General features: G+C 41.5%; 1 protein-coding gene across 7 annotated transcripts in view; it reads right to left on the bottom strand.

Moving 5' to 3' along the window:
* LOC109906761 (EH domain-binding protein 1-like protein 1) overlaps positions 1 to 16,878 on the bottom strand; it is a 63,107-nt gene that overhangs the window by 42,324 nt on the left and 3,905 nt on the right. For 5 of the 7 annotated variants that reach the window (XM_031792185.1, XM_031792187.1, XM_031792190.1 and 2 more), the window contains exons 2-8: positions 10,316 to 10,373; positions 9,829 to 9,924; positions 9,658 to 9,711; positions 9,252 to 9,433; positions 5,071 to 5,219; positions 3,381 to 3,440; positions 266 to 520 (exon numbers count right to left, since the gene is read on the bottom strand). In XM_031792185.1, the coding sequence (XP_031648045.1) occupies positions 266 to 520; positions 3,381 to 3,440; positions 5,071 to 5,219; positions 9,252 to 9,433; positions 9,658 to 9,711; positions 9,829 to 9,924; positions 10,316 to 10,373 (854 nt within the window). The remainder of the gene's footprint in view (positions 1 to 265; positions 521 to 3,380; positions 3,441 to 5,070; positions 5,220 to 9,251; positions 9,434 to 9,657; positions 9,712 to 9,828; positions 9,925 to 10,315; positions 10,374 to 16,878) is intronic. The other 2 variants (XM_031792188.1, XM_031792184.1) reach the window with 1 other exon arrangement.

Below are 16,878 nucleotides of genomic sequence, written 5' to 3'. Positions count from 1 at the left end.
CTTCAAAACAAGACAGCCCCCCCCCCCCCCCCTTCTCAGACATCATTGCACGTGCGATAGAACAGAAGAGTATGTACTGCGATTTTTTTTTTTTCCACGATGCTCATCTCCTACGTTTCACCAACAAAACAATTACAAATGTGCTGGGGGCGAACAGTTGCGCTGTTTCACCTTGTACGGATTTCAGCTTGAAATGTATTTATTTCAGCTTGAATTTTCTTCACCGTGAATCAGTCTGTCTGTAAGTCAGTCAGTCTGCCGGTACCTGAGCCAGCAGCGGGCTGGAAGATTTTGGGCAGTGCAGGTGGGTGGGCGCGGACAAAGGCTGGCACTTGGTAGGCATAGGGGGAGGGTCGTGGCTGCTGAGCGGTGCCCGCAGGGCCAGTGGTGAGGCGGGAGTGGGCGGCAGGGGCGGGAGGCAGGGCGGAGGGGTCGAGGGGTACGGGCAGAGGGGGGCGTGACAGAAGTGAGATGGTAGACACAGTGCCAGATGAGCTACTCCAATCCATCTTACTGGCAGCTGGGTGAGAGATGAGGATGGGGTGGGAGGGAGGGGAGGCGATGGGCAGAAAAAGGAAGATGGAAAAGAGAGTAGGAGCAAAGGATAAAAGGGAGGACAGATGCAGGAGAAAACAGAATAGAACATCAGGGAATGTAGAGAAAGAAAGTGGTGTAAAAAAAAAATGGACCAAAGAGATGAGAAGATAAGTGAGATTCAGTTGAGGAAGAGAAGAGAGGGGAAACAGAAGTGAAAACAGAAGGGAAGAGGAAGTGAGAAAAGGGAAGAGGGGAAGATTGAAAGCATATAAGCAATGGAGAGTGATAGTACTCGGATACTCATACCATACAGTCAAACTGTACAGTTGCTCGAATTACAGTTTTTTCACACTGTAACTCTTCATTATCAATGATTAAACCCTACTCTAATTTCTATGTGCCAGGGACAATAATTATTGGTTAGGCCCCAGCATTCAGTCCCACAGTTTAATTACAGTACATTTGATACTGTACATGAGAAGAATTTAAAAGAAAAAGCTCAGCTCCTATGGACACCTTAGGACTCCGTATTGTGTAACCATACATTTTAACATCTATCAGATTCCATCACTTCAAACAGTGATTTAAACGACTGGTAATTTGTGTGCTTAATTTACCCTTGCAGAGAGTATCTGATTTAATATGAGAATGTAATGAGGTATACAACTTCATTTGAAACCTAATTGGCTAATATCCATTTGGTTTAATACAGTGAGGGAAAAAAGTATTTGATCCCCTGCTGATTTTGTACGTTTGCCCACTGACAAAGAAATGATCAGTCTATAATTTCAATGGTAGGTTTATTTGAACAGTGAGAGACAGAATAACAACAACAAAAATCCAGAAAAACGCATGTTCAAAAATGCTATAAATTGATTTGCATTTAATTGAGGGAAATAAGTATTTGACCCCCTCTCAATCAGAAAGATTTCTGGCTCCCAGGTGTCTTTTATACAGGTAACGAGCTGAGATTAGGAGCACACTCTTAAAGGGAGTACTCCTAATGTCAGTTTATTACCTGTATAAAAGACACCTGTCCACAGAAGCAATCAATCAATCAATCAGATTCCAAACTCTCCACCATGGCCACCAGTCGAAAACATGAATCAGCTGGCATCATTTTTATGGATATACACAAAAAAAGGTCAATTGAAAAACGAAACGCAGCTAATTTGCACTCATTCCAGCTTCAGTTTGCAGTGATTGTGTTACTGTAGCTGTGTTGTTGGCTAGCTCCTCTGAACAACAGTGTCCTGATGAGTGAGCACATTTTCTATGACAGGTGAAATCGCACCTCATTAACTCAATGTTATGGATGTACCCAAATAAATGTCACTAACAGCTTAAACAAATGCAAATGCAGCTACTTTGCTGTTATTCTGGCTGCAATTTTGGACGTGACTGTAAGTTAGCCGTAGTTGGCTAGCTAGCAAGCAAGGGATAAGAACGTTGCCAGACAGTTAAGAATGAACGACTGGGTCGCATCCATAGATACAGAACAAAAAGACTGAATGACTGGGTCGCGTCTCTAGCAACCCTAGATTTGTGTCGGGACTATATCTTGTGGAAGGATGAAATGGAATGAATAAATTAATCAAAATAACATGGTGATGAAAATGTTGATTTTTTTAAGTTAAAAATATATATATACTGTATGTTGACAGCGTTCATCCACGTCCAATTATAAGTCTCCCTGGAAGTCAGTTCAGCCACATAAGAAGAATATGCAGCTCTGATGCTTCTTACCAGAAACAGGCCACGCACCTCACATAAAGGTTTAAGGAAAGGGGGTACAAAGACAATTGGGTAAAACATGCCAATGATCATTTTGATGGTCTAACACAGTTGGAAAGCCTTCAACCAAACACCTTCAACCCCTCATCCTTCACCCGATACTCACCACTGGGGAAAGAATTTTAAGGACATTATCAGAAAGCACTGGGACATTATTGATACTGACCTACAATTGAAACCCATCTATAAATATCCCCCACGGGTGTTTTTCTATTAAGGGGACAGGACAACTTCACCGCATCAAAGAGAAGATGGACGGGGCCATGTACCGTCAAAACTTGGGCAAGAACCTCCTTCCCTCAGCCAGGGCATTGAAAATAGGTCGTGGATGGGTATTCCAGCATGACAATGACCCAAAACACACGGCCAAGGCAACAAACGAGTGGCTCAAGAAGAAGCACATTAAGGTCCTGGAGTGGCCTAGCCAGTCTCCAGACCTTAATCCCATAGAAAACCTGTGTAGGGAGCTGAAGGTTTGAGTTGCTAAACGTCAACCTCGAAACCTTATTGACTTTGAGAAGATCTGCAAAGAGGACTGGGACAAAATCCCTCCTGAGATGTGTGCAAACCTGGTGGCCAACTACAAGAAACGTCTGACATGTGTGATTGCCAACAAGGTTTTTGCCACCAAGTACTAAGTCATGTTTTGCAGAGGGGCCAAATACTTATTTCCCTCATTAAAATGCAAATCAATTTATAACATTTTTGACATGCGTTTTTCTGGATTTTTTTGTTGTTATTCTGTCTCTCACTGTTCAAATAAACCTCCCATTAAAATTATAGACTGATCATTTCTTTGTCAGTGGGCAAATGTACAAAATCAGCAGGGGATCAAATACTTCCCCCCCCCCTCACTGTAAATATGATTCATCAAACCATACAAATGATGTATATAGGTTGATGATCAATATTTAGACAAACGCTTATAACCCATGAATATCATAATTTCAAATGAGGGATGGGATGTTATATAGAAGGAGAAGGGATAGGGGGAAAAGTCCAATCAGGATTCAGAGGAGGCGGGAGCAGGGGAGGAAACAGGAAGTTACCTGTGGCCTCTGGGTCAATCACAGGTCTCCATGCCTGATCACGTATTCTTCTTGTGGAGGCTTTCAAAGTAAAAGGAAGGAAGGAAGGAACATATTCAATTAAAGGAAAAAGAAAGAAAAGGAAGGAAATTAAATGGATATACCATGGAAAGGGAAGCTTGGCGTGGAAAGAGAGTTTCTTGGCGTTCATATATTTGAAAGGGAAAATGTAGAACAGGGAAATTGGGCCACCATAGTTGAGACATAGGTGTGAGGCTGGAGAGTGGAGCAACATGCTATGCTGGTGTATTGAGCAATGTTTTTAAACATAAATGCTTAAAATAGAATTGTCACACCTCATATGGCTGGCAATCATATGTGCAAAGTAAACGTCTCCTATGATAATTTTGTTTACCTGTTACTACAGTTGAAGTCGGAAGTTTACATACACTTATGTTGGATTCATTAAAACTCGTTTTTCAACCACTCCACAAATGTTTTGTTAACAAACTATAGCTTTGGCAAGTCGGTTAGGACATCTACTTTGTGCATGATACAAATATTTTTTCCAACAATTGTTTACAGACAGATTATTTCACTTATAATTCACTGTATCACAATTCCAGTGGGTCAGAAGTTTACATGCACTAAGTTGACTGTGCCTTTAAACAGCTTGGAAAAATCCAGAAAATGATGTCATGGCTTTAGAAGCTTCAGATAGGCAAATTGACATAATTTGAGTCAATTGGAGGTGTACCTGTTGATGTATTTCAAGGCGTACCTTCAAACTCAGTGCCTCTTTGCTTGACATAATGGTAAAATCATCATGTTGTGGGGGTGCTTTGCTGCAGGAGGGACTGGTGCACTTCACAAAATAGATGGCATCATGAGGATGGGAAATTACGTGGATATATTGAAGCAACATCTCAAGACATCAGTCAGGAAGTTTAAGCTTGGTCGCAAATGGGTCTTCCAAATGGACAGTGATCCCAAGCATACTTCCAAAGTTGTGACAAAATGACTTAAGGAAAACAAAGTGAAGGTATTGGAGTGGCCATAACAAAGCCCTGACCTCAATCCCATAGAAAATGTGTGGGCAGAACTGAAAAAGCGTGTGCGAGCAAGGAGGCCTACAAACCTGACTCAGTTACACTAGCTCTGTCAGGAGGAATGGGCCAAAATTGACACAACTTATTGTGGGAAGCTTGTGGAAGGCTACCTGAAATGTTTCACCCAAGTTAAACAATTTAAACCCAATGCTACCAAATACTAATTGAGTGTATGTAAACTTCTGACCTGCTGGGAATGTGATGAAAGAAATAAAAGTTTAAATAAATCATTCTCTCTACTATTATTCTGACATTTCACATTCTTAAAATAAAGTGGCGATCTGACCTAAGACAGGGAATTTTTACCAGGATTAAATGTCAGGAATTGTGAAAAACTGAGTTTAAATGTATTTGGTTAAGGTGTATGTAAACTTCTGACTTCAACTGTATATGCATCACTGTCACATGAAGTGGATAAATACTCTTGTTTTTTCATTGTGTATGCAAGATTAGTATATAGCTACTGTATTTATCAGCGTGGCAGTATTCCAGACCATAGCATTTTGAGTGTCTCTGTCTCTGACACATTTTCTCTAAACCTAGACTAGATCTCGGAACATGAAAACACTGATGACTTGTGTAATGTCTGCTGAGACCACTACCTGTGACGGGAGTTGCGGCTCCCATGCTGGCTCCGATGCTGGCTCTTCTTCCGCCCTCTTCCTCGTCACTATCGTTGAAGTCATCCAGGTTGCCGATGTCACTCTGCTTCAGGCTCATCAGACTGGCCAGACTCTGCATGTCCTCATCTCTGTAGAGGAGAAAGGAAGCAACGAGCCTTATGACTCATCCCAAAACAGTAATATTATCTAAATGACAGTTTATGACTAATCATTGAACATCATCAACTCACTATACAAGTGTATACAGGTCAGTAATGGCCAACTCAAACGTTTATATACTGTACCTATCCACTACATACCTACTTGAATTGCACAGTGTGTTATTTAACTGTAAGCTTAGTTGAAAGACAGTTGGCTCAAGGCTTTTTCAACTTTACATAATGTGGTAAACTGTTTAGTACAGGGTGGTTTGAGTAAGAACACACACACACACATGTGATGAAATAAATAAAAGCTTAAATAAATAATTCTCTCTACTATTATTCTCACATTTCACATTCATAAAATAAAGTGGCGATCCTAACTGAACTAAAACAGGGAATTTTTACTAGGATTAAATGTCAGGAATTGTGAAAAACTGAGTTTAAATGATTTTGGCTAAGGTGTATGCAAACTTCCAATTTCAACTGTATAAACACAGTGGGGCAAAAAAGTTTTTAGTCAGCCACCAGTTGTGCAAGTTCTCCCACTTAAAAGATGAGAGAGGCTTGTAATTTTCATCATAGGTACACTTCAACTGTGACAGACAAAATGAGAAGAAAATAAATCCAGAAAATCACATTGTAGGATTTTTTATGAATTTATTTGCAAATTATGGAGGAAAATAAGTATTTGGTCAATAACAAAAGTTTATCTCAATACTTTGTTACATACCCTTTGTTGGCAATGACAGAGGTCAAATGTTTTCTGTAAGTCTTCACAAGGTTTTCACACACTGTTGCTGGTATTTTGGCCCATTCCTCCATGCAGATCTCCTATAGAGCAGTGATGTTTTGGGGCTGTTGCTGGGCAACACGGACTTTCAACTCCCTCCAAAGATTTTCTATGGGGTTGAGATCTGGAGACTGGCTAGGCCACTCCAGGACCTTGAAATGCTTCTTACGAAGCCACTCCTTCGTTGCCCGGGCGGTGTGTTTGGGATCATTGTCATGCTGAAAGACCCAGCCACGTTTCATCTTCAATGCCCTTGCTGATGGAAGGAGGTTTTCACTCAAAATCTCACGATACATGGCCCCATTCATTCTTTCCTTTACACGGATCAGTCGTCCTGGTCCCAGAAAAACAGCCCAAAAGCATGATGTTTCCACCCCCATGCTTCACAGTAGGTATGGTGTTCTTTGGATGCAACTCAGCATTCTTTGTCCTCCAAACACGACGAGTTGAGTTTTTACCAAAAAGTTATATTTTGGTTTAATCTGACCATATGACATTCTCCCAATTATTCTACATTGTAGAATAATTATTTTTATTGGCCTGTCTGAGATATGGCTTTATCTTTGCTTCTATTTTATGAAGCTGCCAGTTGAGGAGTTGTGAGGTGTCTGTTTCTCAAACTAGACACTCCAATGTACCTCTTGCTCAGTTGTGCACCGGGGCCTCCCACTCCTCTTTCTATTCTGGTTAGTGCCAGTTTGCGCTGTTCTGTGAAGGGAGTAGTACTCAGCATTGTACGATATCTTCAGTTTCTTGGCAATTTCTCGCATGGAATAGCCTTCATTTCTCAGAACAAGAATAGACTGACGCGTTTTGGAAGAATGTTCTTTGTTTCTGGCCTTTTTGAGCCTGTAGTCGAATCCACAAATGCTTATGCTCCAGATACGCAACTGGTCGAAATAAGGACAGTTTTATTGCTTCTTTAATCAGAACAACCGTTTTAAGCTGTGCTAACATAATTGCAAACAGGTTTTCTAATGATCAATTAGCCTTTTAAAATGATCAACTTGGATTAGGTAACACAATGTGCCATTGGAACACAGGGGTGATGGTTGCTGATAATGGGCCTCTGTACGTCTATATAGATATTCCATTAAAAATCATCCGTTTCCAGCTACAATAGTAATTTACAACATTAACAATGTCTACACTGTATTTCTGATCAATTTGATGTTATTTTAATGAACAAAAATGTTGATTTTCTTTCAAAACAAGGACATTTCTAAGTGACCCCAAACTTATGAACGGTAGTGTATACAGTGGCAAGAAAAAGTATGTGAACCCTGGTCATCAAATTTGTTCTGATCTTCATCTAGGTCACAACAATAGACAAACAGTCTGCTTAAACTAATAACACACAAACAATTATACGTGTTCATGTCTTTATTGAACACACAGTGTAAACAATCAGAAAAGTATGTGAACCCTTGGATTTAATAACTTGTTGACCCTCCTTTGGCAGCAATAACCTCAACCAAACATTTTCTGTAGTTGTGTATCAGACCTGCACAACGGCCAGGAGGAATTTTGGACCATTCCTCTTTACAAAGGTCAGCAATACTCTTGGGATGTCTGGTGTGAACTGCTCTCTCGAGGTCATGCCACAGCATCTCAATCGAGTTGAGGTCAGGACTCTGACTGGGCCACTCCAGAAGGCGTAATTTCTTCTGTTGAAGCCATTCTGTTGTTGATGTACTTCTGTGTTTTGGTTCATTGTCCTGTTGCGTCACCCAACTTCTCTTGAGTTTCAATTGGTGGACAGATAGCCTAACATTCTCCTGCAAAATATCTTAATAAACTTGGGAATTCATTTTCCCGTTGATGATAGCAAGCTGTCCAGGCCTTGAGGAAGCAAAGCAGCCCCAAACCATGATGCTCCCTCCACCATACTTTACAGTTGGGATGAGGTTTTGATGTTTTTATTTTTTTGCTCCACCCATAGTGTTGTGTGTTCCTTCCAAACAACTCAACTGTTTCATCTGTCCACAGAATATTTTGCCAGTAGCGCTGTAGAACATCCAGGTGAACTTTTTCAAACTTCAGACGTGCAGCAATGTTTTTTTAGGACAGCAGTGGCTTCTTCCCTGGTGTCCTCCCATGAACACCATTCTGTAACATTGACTGTATGTTTGTTTTACTCCATGTGTAACTCTGTGTCGTTGTATGTGTCGAACTGCTTTGCTTTATCTTGGCCAGGTCGCAATTGTAAATGAGAACTTGTTCTCAACTTGCCTACCTGGTTAAATAAAGGTGAAATAAAATAAATAAATCAATTATTGTTTAGTGTTTAACGTATCATAGACTCGTCAACAGAGATGTTAGCATGTTCCAGAGATTTCTGTAAGTCTTTAGCTGACACTCTAGGATGCTTCTTAACCTCATTGAGCATTTTGCGCTGTGCTCATTGCAGTCATCTTTGCAGGACGGCCACTCCTAGGGAGAGTAGCAACAGTGCTGAACTTTCTCCATTTATAGACAATTTGTCTTACCATGGACTGATGAACATCAAGGCTTTTAGAGATACTTTTGTAACCCTTTTCAACAATTCTTAATCTTAGTTCTTCGGAGATCTCTTTTGTTTGAGGCATGGTTCACATCAGGCAAAGCTTCTTGTGAATAGCAAACTCAAATTTTGTGAGTGTTTTTGTTAGGGCAGGGCAGCTCTAACCAACATCTCCAATCTTGTCTCATTGACTGGATTCCAGGTTAGCTGACTCCTGACTCCAATTAGCTTTTGGAGAAGTCATTAGCCTAGGGGTTCACATACGTTTTCCAACCTACACTGTGAATGTTTAAATTATGTATTCAATAGAGACAAGAAAATACAATAATTTGTGTGTTATTAGTTTGTCTATTGTTGTGACTTAGTTGAAAATTTGATGAATCAAATTTGATGTCCAATTTATGCAGAAATCCAGGTAATTCTGAACGGTTCACATACTTTTTTCTTGCCACTGTATGTACACACACAGTATTTATTTTGGAGAAAAAAAAATTGTGACTAAAACCAAATCGAAACTGTGTAGAAATGATAATGGATCTATATTCATAGTTTCTTGACAGTCCAGCTCGTTAATAATCACTAGACAGTCAAGGAGCATTGAAAATTCCCAAAACGATGGATAGAAGACTATTGTTTGCACATTTTAATGGCAAAATCCGTGAGACCCTCCTGACCTCGTGGTTGAAGATGAAATGCTTCACTGATTAGATAAATGGTGACTCACGTGGCCTTGCCCTCTTTGAGGAAGACGCAGGTCAAGGTCAGTTTGAGCGTGGCCTCCACCACCTTCACCGACAGAGGCTTGAGCTTCAGCGTCAGGTCATACTGGGCAGGCGTGGCGCTGGCAAACTTCTTCATGTTGACGTCCACCGATGCCAGCACCTTCCTGTGGCCCTTGTTAGTCTCCTAGAAGGACAAAAGACAGGGGTCATTAGCCAATCGTATGTGTTCAAAGTAATGCTGTTTTTAATCCAATGTATTTCACTTCACAGTATATAAGAGGCTTTAATTCAGGACATTTTTGGGTAGCATGTACCATGTCATCCTTGACAGCTCTGTCAAACGTATTCCATGAATCCGCCTTGACTAAAAATGGAATTCAGAATTGATGGAAACATTAATTCACTCACATTCTCAATGATGAACGTCCAGTCCTTGTCTTCAAATTCGTCTGCAGTCGGCTCCTAAATGTGAGAGATTTTTGAGAATAAGGAAACAATGTTTTGACAATTCAAATGCAGATTCATCTAAATTATTTCCCAATCATTCACACACATCTTCCTAGGGTTGAGATGCCATACCTTGAAAAGTGTGACATTGATGTCCAGGTTTTCGGGCACCTGCCATACCACCGTGCCCCTGTAGGGGTTCTTGATGCCCGGCTGCCATCCATGCAGCTGAGGATTGGAAAGCCCAGGTCAGGGAAAGGACCAGAGCATGTGCTGACCATATGCATTTTATATTGAATAAGCCACGTGTGTCTCATAGAGTGCTGAATGTTACTAGAAGTTCATGTGATGGGATTAATAAAGCCATAACTGGGATAAATAAAGGCAGATGTATCTATGGCTTAGCTCAAATCTCATACCTATACACTTCTGCATCTAGATGGTTCCATTTCCTCAGACACAAGCAAATTTGACCTTTCCCCTTACAGGCTACACACCCTCAGGTAGTCTACATACCTTTGGTGCCTTCTCAGACTTCATCATGATGACAAGTGTTCGACAAATAGGCTACACATGCCACTCCTCTACTTGTTGAACGAAGTAGCTTTCCCCATATTACCTTGGTGCAGTTTCGTCTGTTTCTCCTGGTCCATACCACTCTCAGTTTGTCTGGTTGCCTGTAAGTAGAGAAAGGACAACATATAATGACTGTACAGACGTATATAAACACTACATAAGTACATAAGTAGGGACTTCAGTGTCGACCAGTGTTTCCATTGATAATGCAGTATTTGGTTTCCTAACCCGTATCATAGGACCGAAATAGGCCGCAACTGCAGGTATTCTTTATATAGGAAAATACCGGTATTTAGCATAGGATTGTTTACAGGACTGAGCTCCCTGTGCATCCTGTTCCTTCAGGCTATACCATGGCACAGTCATGTTGAATGTAAGCACATACTATGAACAGTATCAATGCACATACTAATACTGATGAATGCTTTTAGTCCATAGGCTAGGCTGTCTGGAACGTGGCTATATTTTAGAGCCATCAGAAATACATACCCCCCCCATAGAGTGTTGGAATTTAAGAGGAACAAAGATAAAAGCTCAAGACATGACCAGTTGGCCTTCTCTTAAATACAAACAAGCATGCATGCACGCACAAGCACACACACACACTGCTGTGAGGGAAAAAAACAGAGAAGGGGGGGGTGGGCTTCAGCCTGGGCAAAAACCTACATCTTGTGACTCTGTTCAGTGCTCTGACTAACAGACATCTCAGAGGAAGAGAATGAGCTCCATAATCGGATCAACGTCGACAAACTAACTTCCCTGCTACGGCCTGAGTGGCAGCCTCCTATAGTTCCTCTAGTATGGGAGACATCAGCTGGGGAATGTTCAGTAGGGCATATCATAGCAAAACATTTTACAACATTATTGTACATCCCCATTTCAAAACGTTCACTCTGACTGAACATGACCCAGCTGGGGCATTTTTCTTCTTCTTCTGTGTTTACAAGCCTCAGGGCCCTATCAATAGAGGGTGTGGCCCTAGCAACCACCAGGGCATAATACTTCAATTTGTCTCCAGCCTCAGCCAGCAACCTCCTACATGTGTGTCACACAAGGAGGGTTGTCACTCAACAGATCTGTTCTAGACTAGAACAGCAATTATGTAATCCTAGAAGATATTCTTTGCAGGGACGTGAAATAGCATTGTATTGTTTACCTTTGCCAACTCCCGACAACAAGAACCAATAGTGAGTGAGCAAGATATTGCTGTTCGCATACAGTCAGTCCGGCGACTCCGAAAAGGTAAACATGCAACAGGCTAATTGCATGTTGAAGTGAAACAGAATGCACTGTTACGTCTTGAAGTATATTAAAATGAACATAGTTACTTAAAAGTCTAGCTGCCCATGAGTAAAACTATACAGTGCCCTGAAAAGGTATTTACCCCCTTTCTGACCATTACACTACCACCACCACGCTTGACCGTTGTGCGAGGTCCTCACTGTGGAATGCAGTGTTTGGTTTTCGCCAGACATAACGGGACCTATGTCATCCAAAAAGTTGACTCAAGTTTGTCAAAAAAAAGCACCTGGAAGAACCTGGATGATCATCAAGATTCCTGGAAGAATGTTCTATGGACAGATGAGTCAAAAGTGGAACTTTTTGGACAACACGGGTCCCATTATGTCTTGCAAAAACCAAACACTGCATTCCACAGCAATAACCTCATACCAACAAAGGCCAAGCATGGTGGTGGTAGTGTGATGGTTTGGGGATGCTTTGCTGCCTCAGGACCTGGATGACTTGCCATCATTGAAGGAACCATAAATTCTGATCAGAGAATTCTAAAGGAAAACGTCAGGCAATCCGTCTGTGAGCTGAAGTGCAGCTGGGTCATGCAGCAAGTTTGGTTGAAGATCTGACAACATTCAGTGTCAAAAAATATGCAAGTATTTAGAAAATCTGAAAGGGAGCATATCATTTCTCACAGCACCGTATTTCTGTTGGCAGAGGGAAAGAGAATAGAAGACATATAGAGAGGAGAGAGAGTAAGGGCAGTGTGTGAACAGTCTGACAGGGCCTCTTTCTCGTGTTGCAGGCCAGTTATAGAAGACGGGAGGATTGAAGAGAAAGGGCACAGTGGAAGGGAAGGGGCTGGGGGAAAGGTGGGGAGGTGGGGGGGCACAGAAATAGACCTGTAGAATGGTTGGTCTTAACCATTAGTTAACTGCTGCTTCAGTTCACCCACCGCCAGCCAAATATCCGCCTACCCCATGTACCTGCCAGCCACGCGCTCTAGCATAGTTACACACCGCAGTCTACTCTTGATGAATTGCACGGTGCCTGTAGTTCTCTAGAGCCAATATTCTAGAAGAGGTGCCGGTACTCACGCAGTGGACAATTTGAGACGGCGGTGAGCACCCGGCCCAACTCAAGCACAGATGTGTTGCACGACAGTACCTATTTGTGAAATACATGAGAGACGTAAGCAACCAGAGCTTGCCACTGACCTGTCATCGAATTGGGTCACTCAACATGCTGATGAAACTGAAACTGTGTTTACATGGGTAGCTAATAAGCCATTAAGTAGCCAAATAACCTTCGTTGTGTGAATGGTTCCCACATCATCTTACAGGCTACAGTGTTATAGAAGGGATGTACTGTACTGTACTCCCATATTCCATCATGTCACACGAGTGTATGTTTTTGATCCCACTCCCAGCATGCATTCTGGAGGAAACACATTTGAGAGACTGATGTGCTGTATTCGGAGAATGAACCTTGAACAGATAACGCACACACATTATTTCTGCAAACTGAACATTAGTGATCAGCCGTTTTGCTAATCAGTTAAGTGGGACGGCCTGTCTAGCTGATCCACATTTGACACATTCTTCTTGCCAACTGGAAACATGGTAACCTCAACCAGAACACCCAAACACTATGGTCTGGTTCCTGCTATACTCTGTATGTGAACAGACACCAAAACCACAATGTAACAGGTTTAACATGTCTGAATTACAACAAAAGCACACTCCTGAACTATCGGAGAACTTTGGTGAACACAGTAGGCCGAAACATAGTATGTGCACATGACCGACCCTTGTTACAGACCTGGGCTGCTGAGGCTCGTTGTGAGAGAGTAATGTGACGTGAAGTTTGTGGTTTCATAGCATCACATGACAGTATTGATGAACAAGCAGGCCCACAGTATGCAGCTAAGAGTCAGATCCCCAAAACATACAGACTACAATCACCTGCAGACAGTTTTTTAAATTTAAAACGGGCAAGTCAGTTAAGAACAAATCCTTAGTTACAAATACGGCTTAGGAACAGTGGGTTAACTGCCTTGTTCACACCGACATATATATATTTTTTTAATACCTTGAAAGCTCAGGGATTTGATGTAGCAACCTTTCGGTTACTGGCCTGACGCTCGAACCACCAGGCTACCTGCCGCCCCCAACACATAACAATGGTTGTGTCCATTCCATATAATCAAACAGTCATAAGTGTCACGTCATCTTCTATGAATAAGAGGTTATTAAACTCGCCAGGCTTGATTATTATATCATTAGAATTAGACAGTAATTAAGGATGTTATCATCGAACTGAATACGTGTAGGACGGTTCGATAGACTGCCATCCCAAGAGCATAGGCCTAACATGCTGTTACTAGTGAAGTCGGTGAAGACGACAACAATGAGGAGACAGACAGAGAGCTAGGCTCGTCTGCAAGCGAAAGCTTGGAAGTAGGCTACATGCTAGGTGTGAGTAATAATGAAACTCTTGCAGTGACAGAGCCCAGACAGGAACCACAGCACCACTGGCTGTGTGCACATAACATGCATGCATAGGAGCTGACTTAAGTTAAAACCATGCTGTCGGGTTTGTGTGTGTGTGTGTGTGTGTGTGTGTGTGTGTGTGTATACCTTTTTAACTAGGCAAGTCAGTTAAGAACACACTCTTATTTTCAATGACGGCCTAGGAACGGTGGGTTAACTGCCTCGTTCAGGGGCAGAACGACAATTTGTCAGCTCGCGGGATCCAATCTTGCAACCTTACAGTTAACTAGTCCAACGCAATAACGACCTGTCTCTCTCTCGTTGCACTCCACAAGAAGACTGCCTGTTTGGCAAATGCAGTAAGCCAAGGTAAGTTGCTAGCTAGCATTAAATTTATCTTATAAAAAACAATCAATCATAATCACAAGTTAACTACACATGGTTGATGATATTACTAGATATTATCTAGCGTGTCTTGCATTGCATATAATCTGACTGAGCATATACAAGCATCTAAGTATCTGACTGAGCGGTGGTAGGCAGAAGCAGGCGCGTAAACATTCATTCAAACAGCATTTTCGTGCGTTTTGCCAGCCGCTCTTCGTTGTGCGTCAAGCATTGCGCTGTTTAACCGAAGTGAAATGGCTAGCTAGTTAGCCTGCGCTAATAGCGTTTCAAACGTCACTCGCTCTGAGCCTTCCAGTAGTTGTTCCCCTTGCTCTGCATGGGTAACGCTGCTTCGATGGTGGCTGTTGTGTTGCTGGGTCGAGCCCAGGGAGGAGCGAGGAGAGGGACGGAAGCTAAACTGTTACACTGGCAATACTAAAGTGCCTATAAGAACATCTAATAGTCAAAGGATAATGAAATACAAATGGTATAGAGGGAAATAGTCCTATAATTCCTATAATAACTACAACCTAAAACTTCTTACCTGGGATTATTGAAGACTCATGATAAAAGGAACCACCAGCTTTCATTTGTTCTCATGTTCTGAGCAAGGAACTGAAATGTTAGCTTTCTTACATAACACATATTGCACTTTTACTTTCTTCTCCAACACTTTATTTTTGCATTATTTAAACAAAATTGAACATGTTTCATTATTTACTTGAGGCTAAATTGATTTTATTGATGTATTATATTAAGTTAAAATAAGTGTTCATTCAGTATTGTTGTAACTGTCATTATTACAAATAAATAAAATAAAAATCGGCTGATTAATCGGAATCGGCTTTTTTGGTCCTCCAATAATCGGTATCGGTATTGAAAAATCAGAATCGGTCGACCTCTAGTGTGTACGCGCACCTACCGTGCAGAGCAGTCATTGCAGCATTTCATCCGATTCACTGATTGAATTAGCAGAGTGCATCATGCCATCGGTGGGGCTGTAAAACACGCAGCCTCGCCAGCCTGACAGTCTGTTTCCACGTGAGCAAACGATTACATGAGTAGATTAAGGTTAGGCTCTACTAAGAGATACAGTATCTGCTGAAAATTCTACATTTTGGGGGCATCTAAAGCTCATTTGCGGCATTTCTACACAATGTAATTTGTGGTGTCACTTTTATCTTAAATAAGAATAGAATATGTTTCTAAACACTTCTACATTGATGTGGATGCTTCCATAATTACATAGAATACTGAATGAACTGTGAATAATGATGAGTGATGAAAGTTACAGATGCACAAATATCATACCCCAAAGACATGCTGACCTCCCCTGTTATTGTAATGGTGAGAGGTTAGCATGTCTTTGGGGTATGATATTTGTGCATCTGTAACTTTCATCACTCATCATTATTCACGGTTCATTCAGTATTCTATGTAATTATGGAAGCATCCACATCAATGTAGAAGTGTTTAGAAACATATTCTATTCTTATTTACAATAAAAGTGACACCACAATGACACAATACATTTACCATTCAATTCTATTGGACACAAAATAATAGGAAACACAACCAAAACCAACAGCAAATGCATCTAAACAAATGTGTAGAGTCATTGCGTGCTATGAATGCTGGACCAAATACTTCACTTTTTACTACTTTAATAAGCATACAAGTGAAGTTGTCCCAACACTTTTGCTCCCCTAAAATGGTGGGGGACTATGTACAAAAAGTGCAGTAATTTCTAAACGGTTCACCTGACATGGATGAAAACACCCTAAGATTAAAGTGGACAGTCTGTACTTTAACTTCAAAGTCATTGTTTTGATTTCCAAATCAAACTTTTGGGAGTATAGAGACAAAATAAAATATGCTTCACTGTCCCAATAAGTACAGAGGGCGCTGTAATTCATGTCATTGGACTAATAGGGCTGTAGAGCTCTCTTTACTTGACACAATACAGCTGGATCGCCCCGTCCTGCCCCTAGGGGTCCACCGCCCTGCAGAGCCCCCAACCTAACACACACCACTCAGCTTTAGGACCTTAGTAAAACATGTATTATTGGTTTCAGGTGTTAGGCCAAGGCCAGAGTGAGAACCAGCAGTATGGAAGACCCCCAGGGCCAGGACTGAGCAGCCCAGCAGCTAGGGATTGCCTTAATAGCTATCTCCCCTGATGTGGGCATGTTTTCACAACAGACTCCTTTTGTTGTACAGTATTCCACAAAGGCATCCAGACCTTATGAAAGTTGCACAGTATACCCATAATCTTGTAATAAATCAAATCTAGTGATATGTAACTTGACAAACATACACTTGTAAAACTGACCATCCTACCAATCCTCGACTTCGGCGATGTCATTTACAAAATAGCCTCCAATACCCTACTCAACAAATTGGATACAGTCTATAACAGTGCCATCCCTTTTGTCACCAAAGCCCCATATACTTAATACCCACCATTGCGACCTGTACATTCTCGTTGGCTGGC

The sequence above is a fragment of the Oncorhynchus kisutch genome, linkage group LG16, assembly GCF_002021735.2.
Source record: "Oncorhynchus kisutch isolate 150728-3 linkage group LG16, Okis_V2, whole genome shotgun sequence".
Lineage (NCBI taxonomy): Eukaryota > Metazoa > Chordata > Actinopteri > Salmoniformes > Salmonidae > Oncorhynchus > Oncorhynchus kisutch.
Note: the sequence above shows the minus strand (reverse complement) of the source record. Positions and strands in the feature narration are given on the sequence as shown.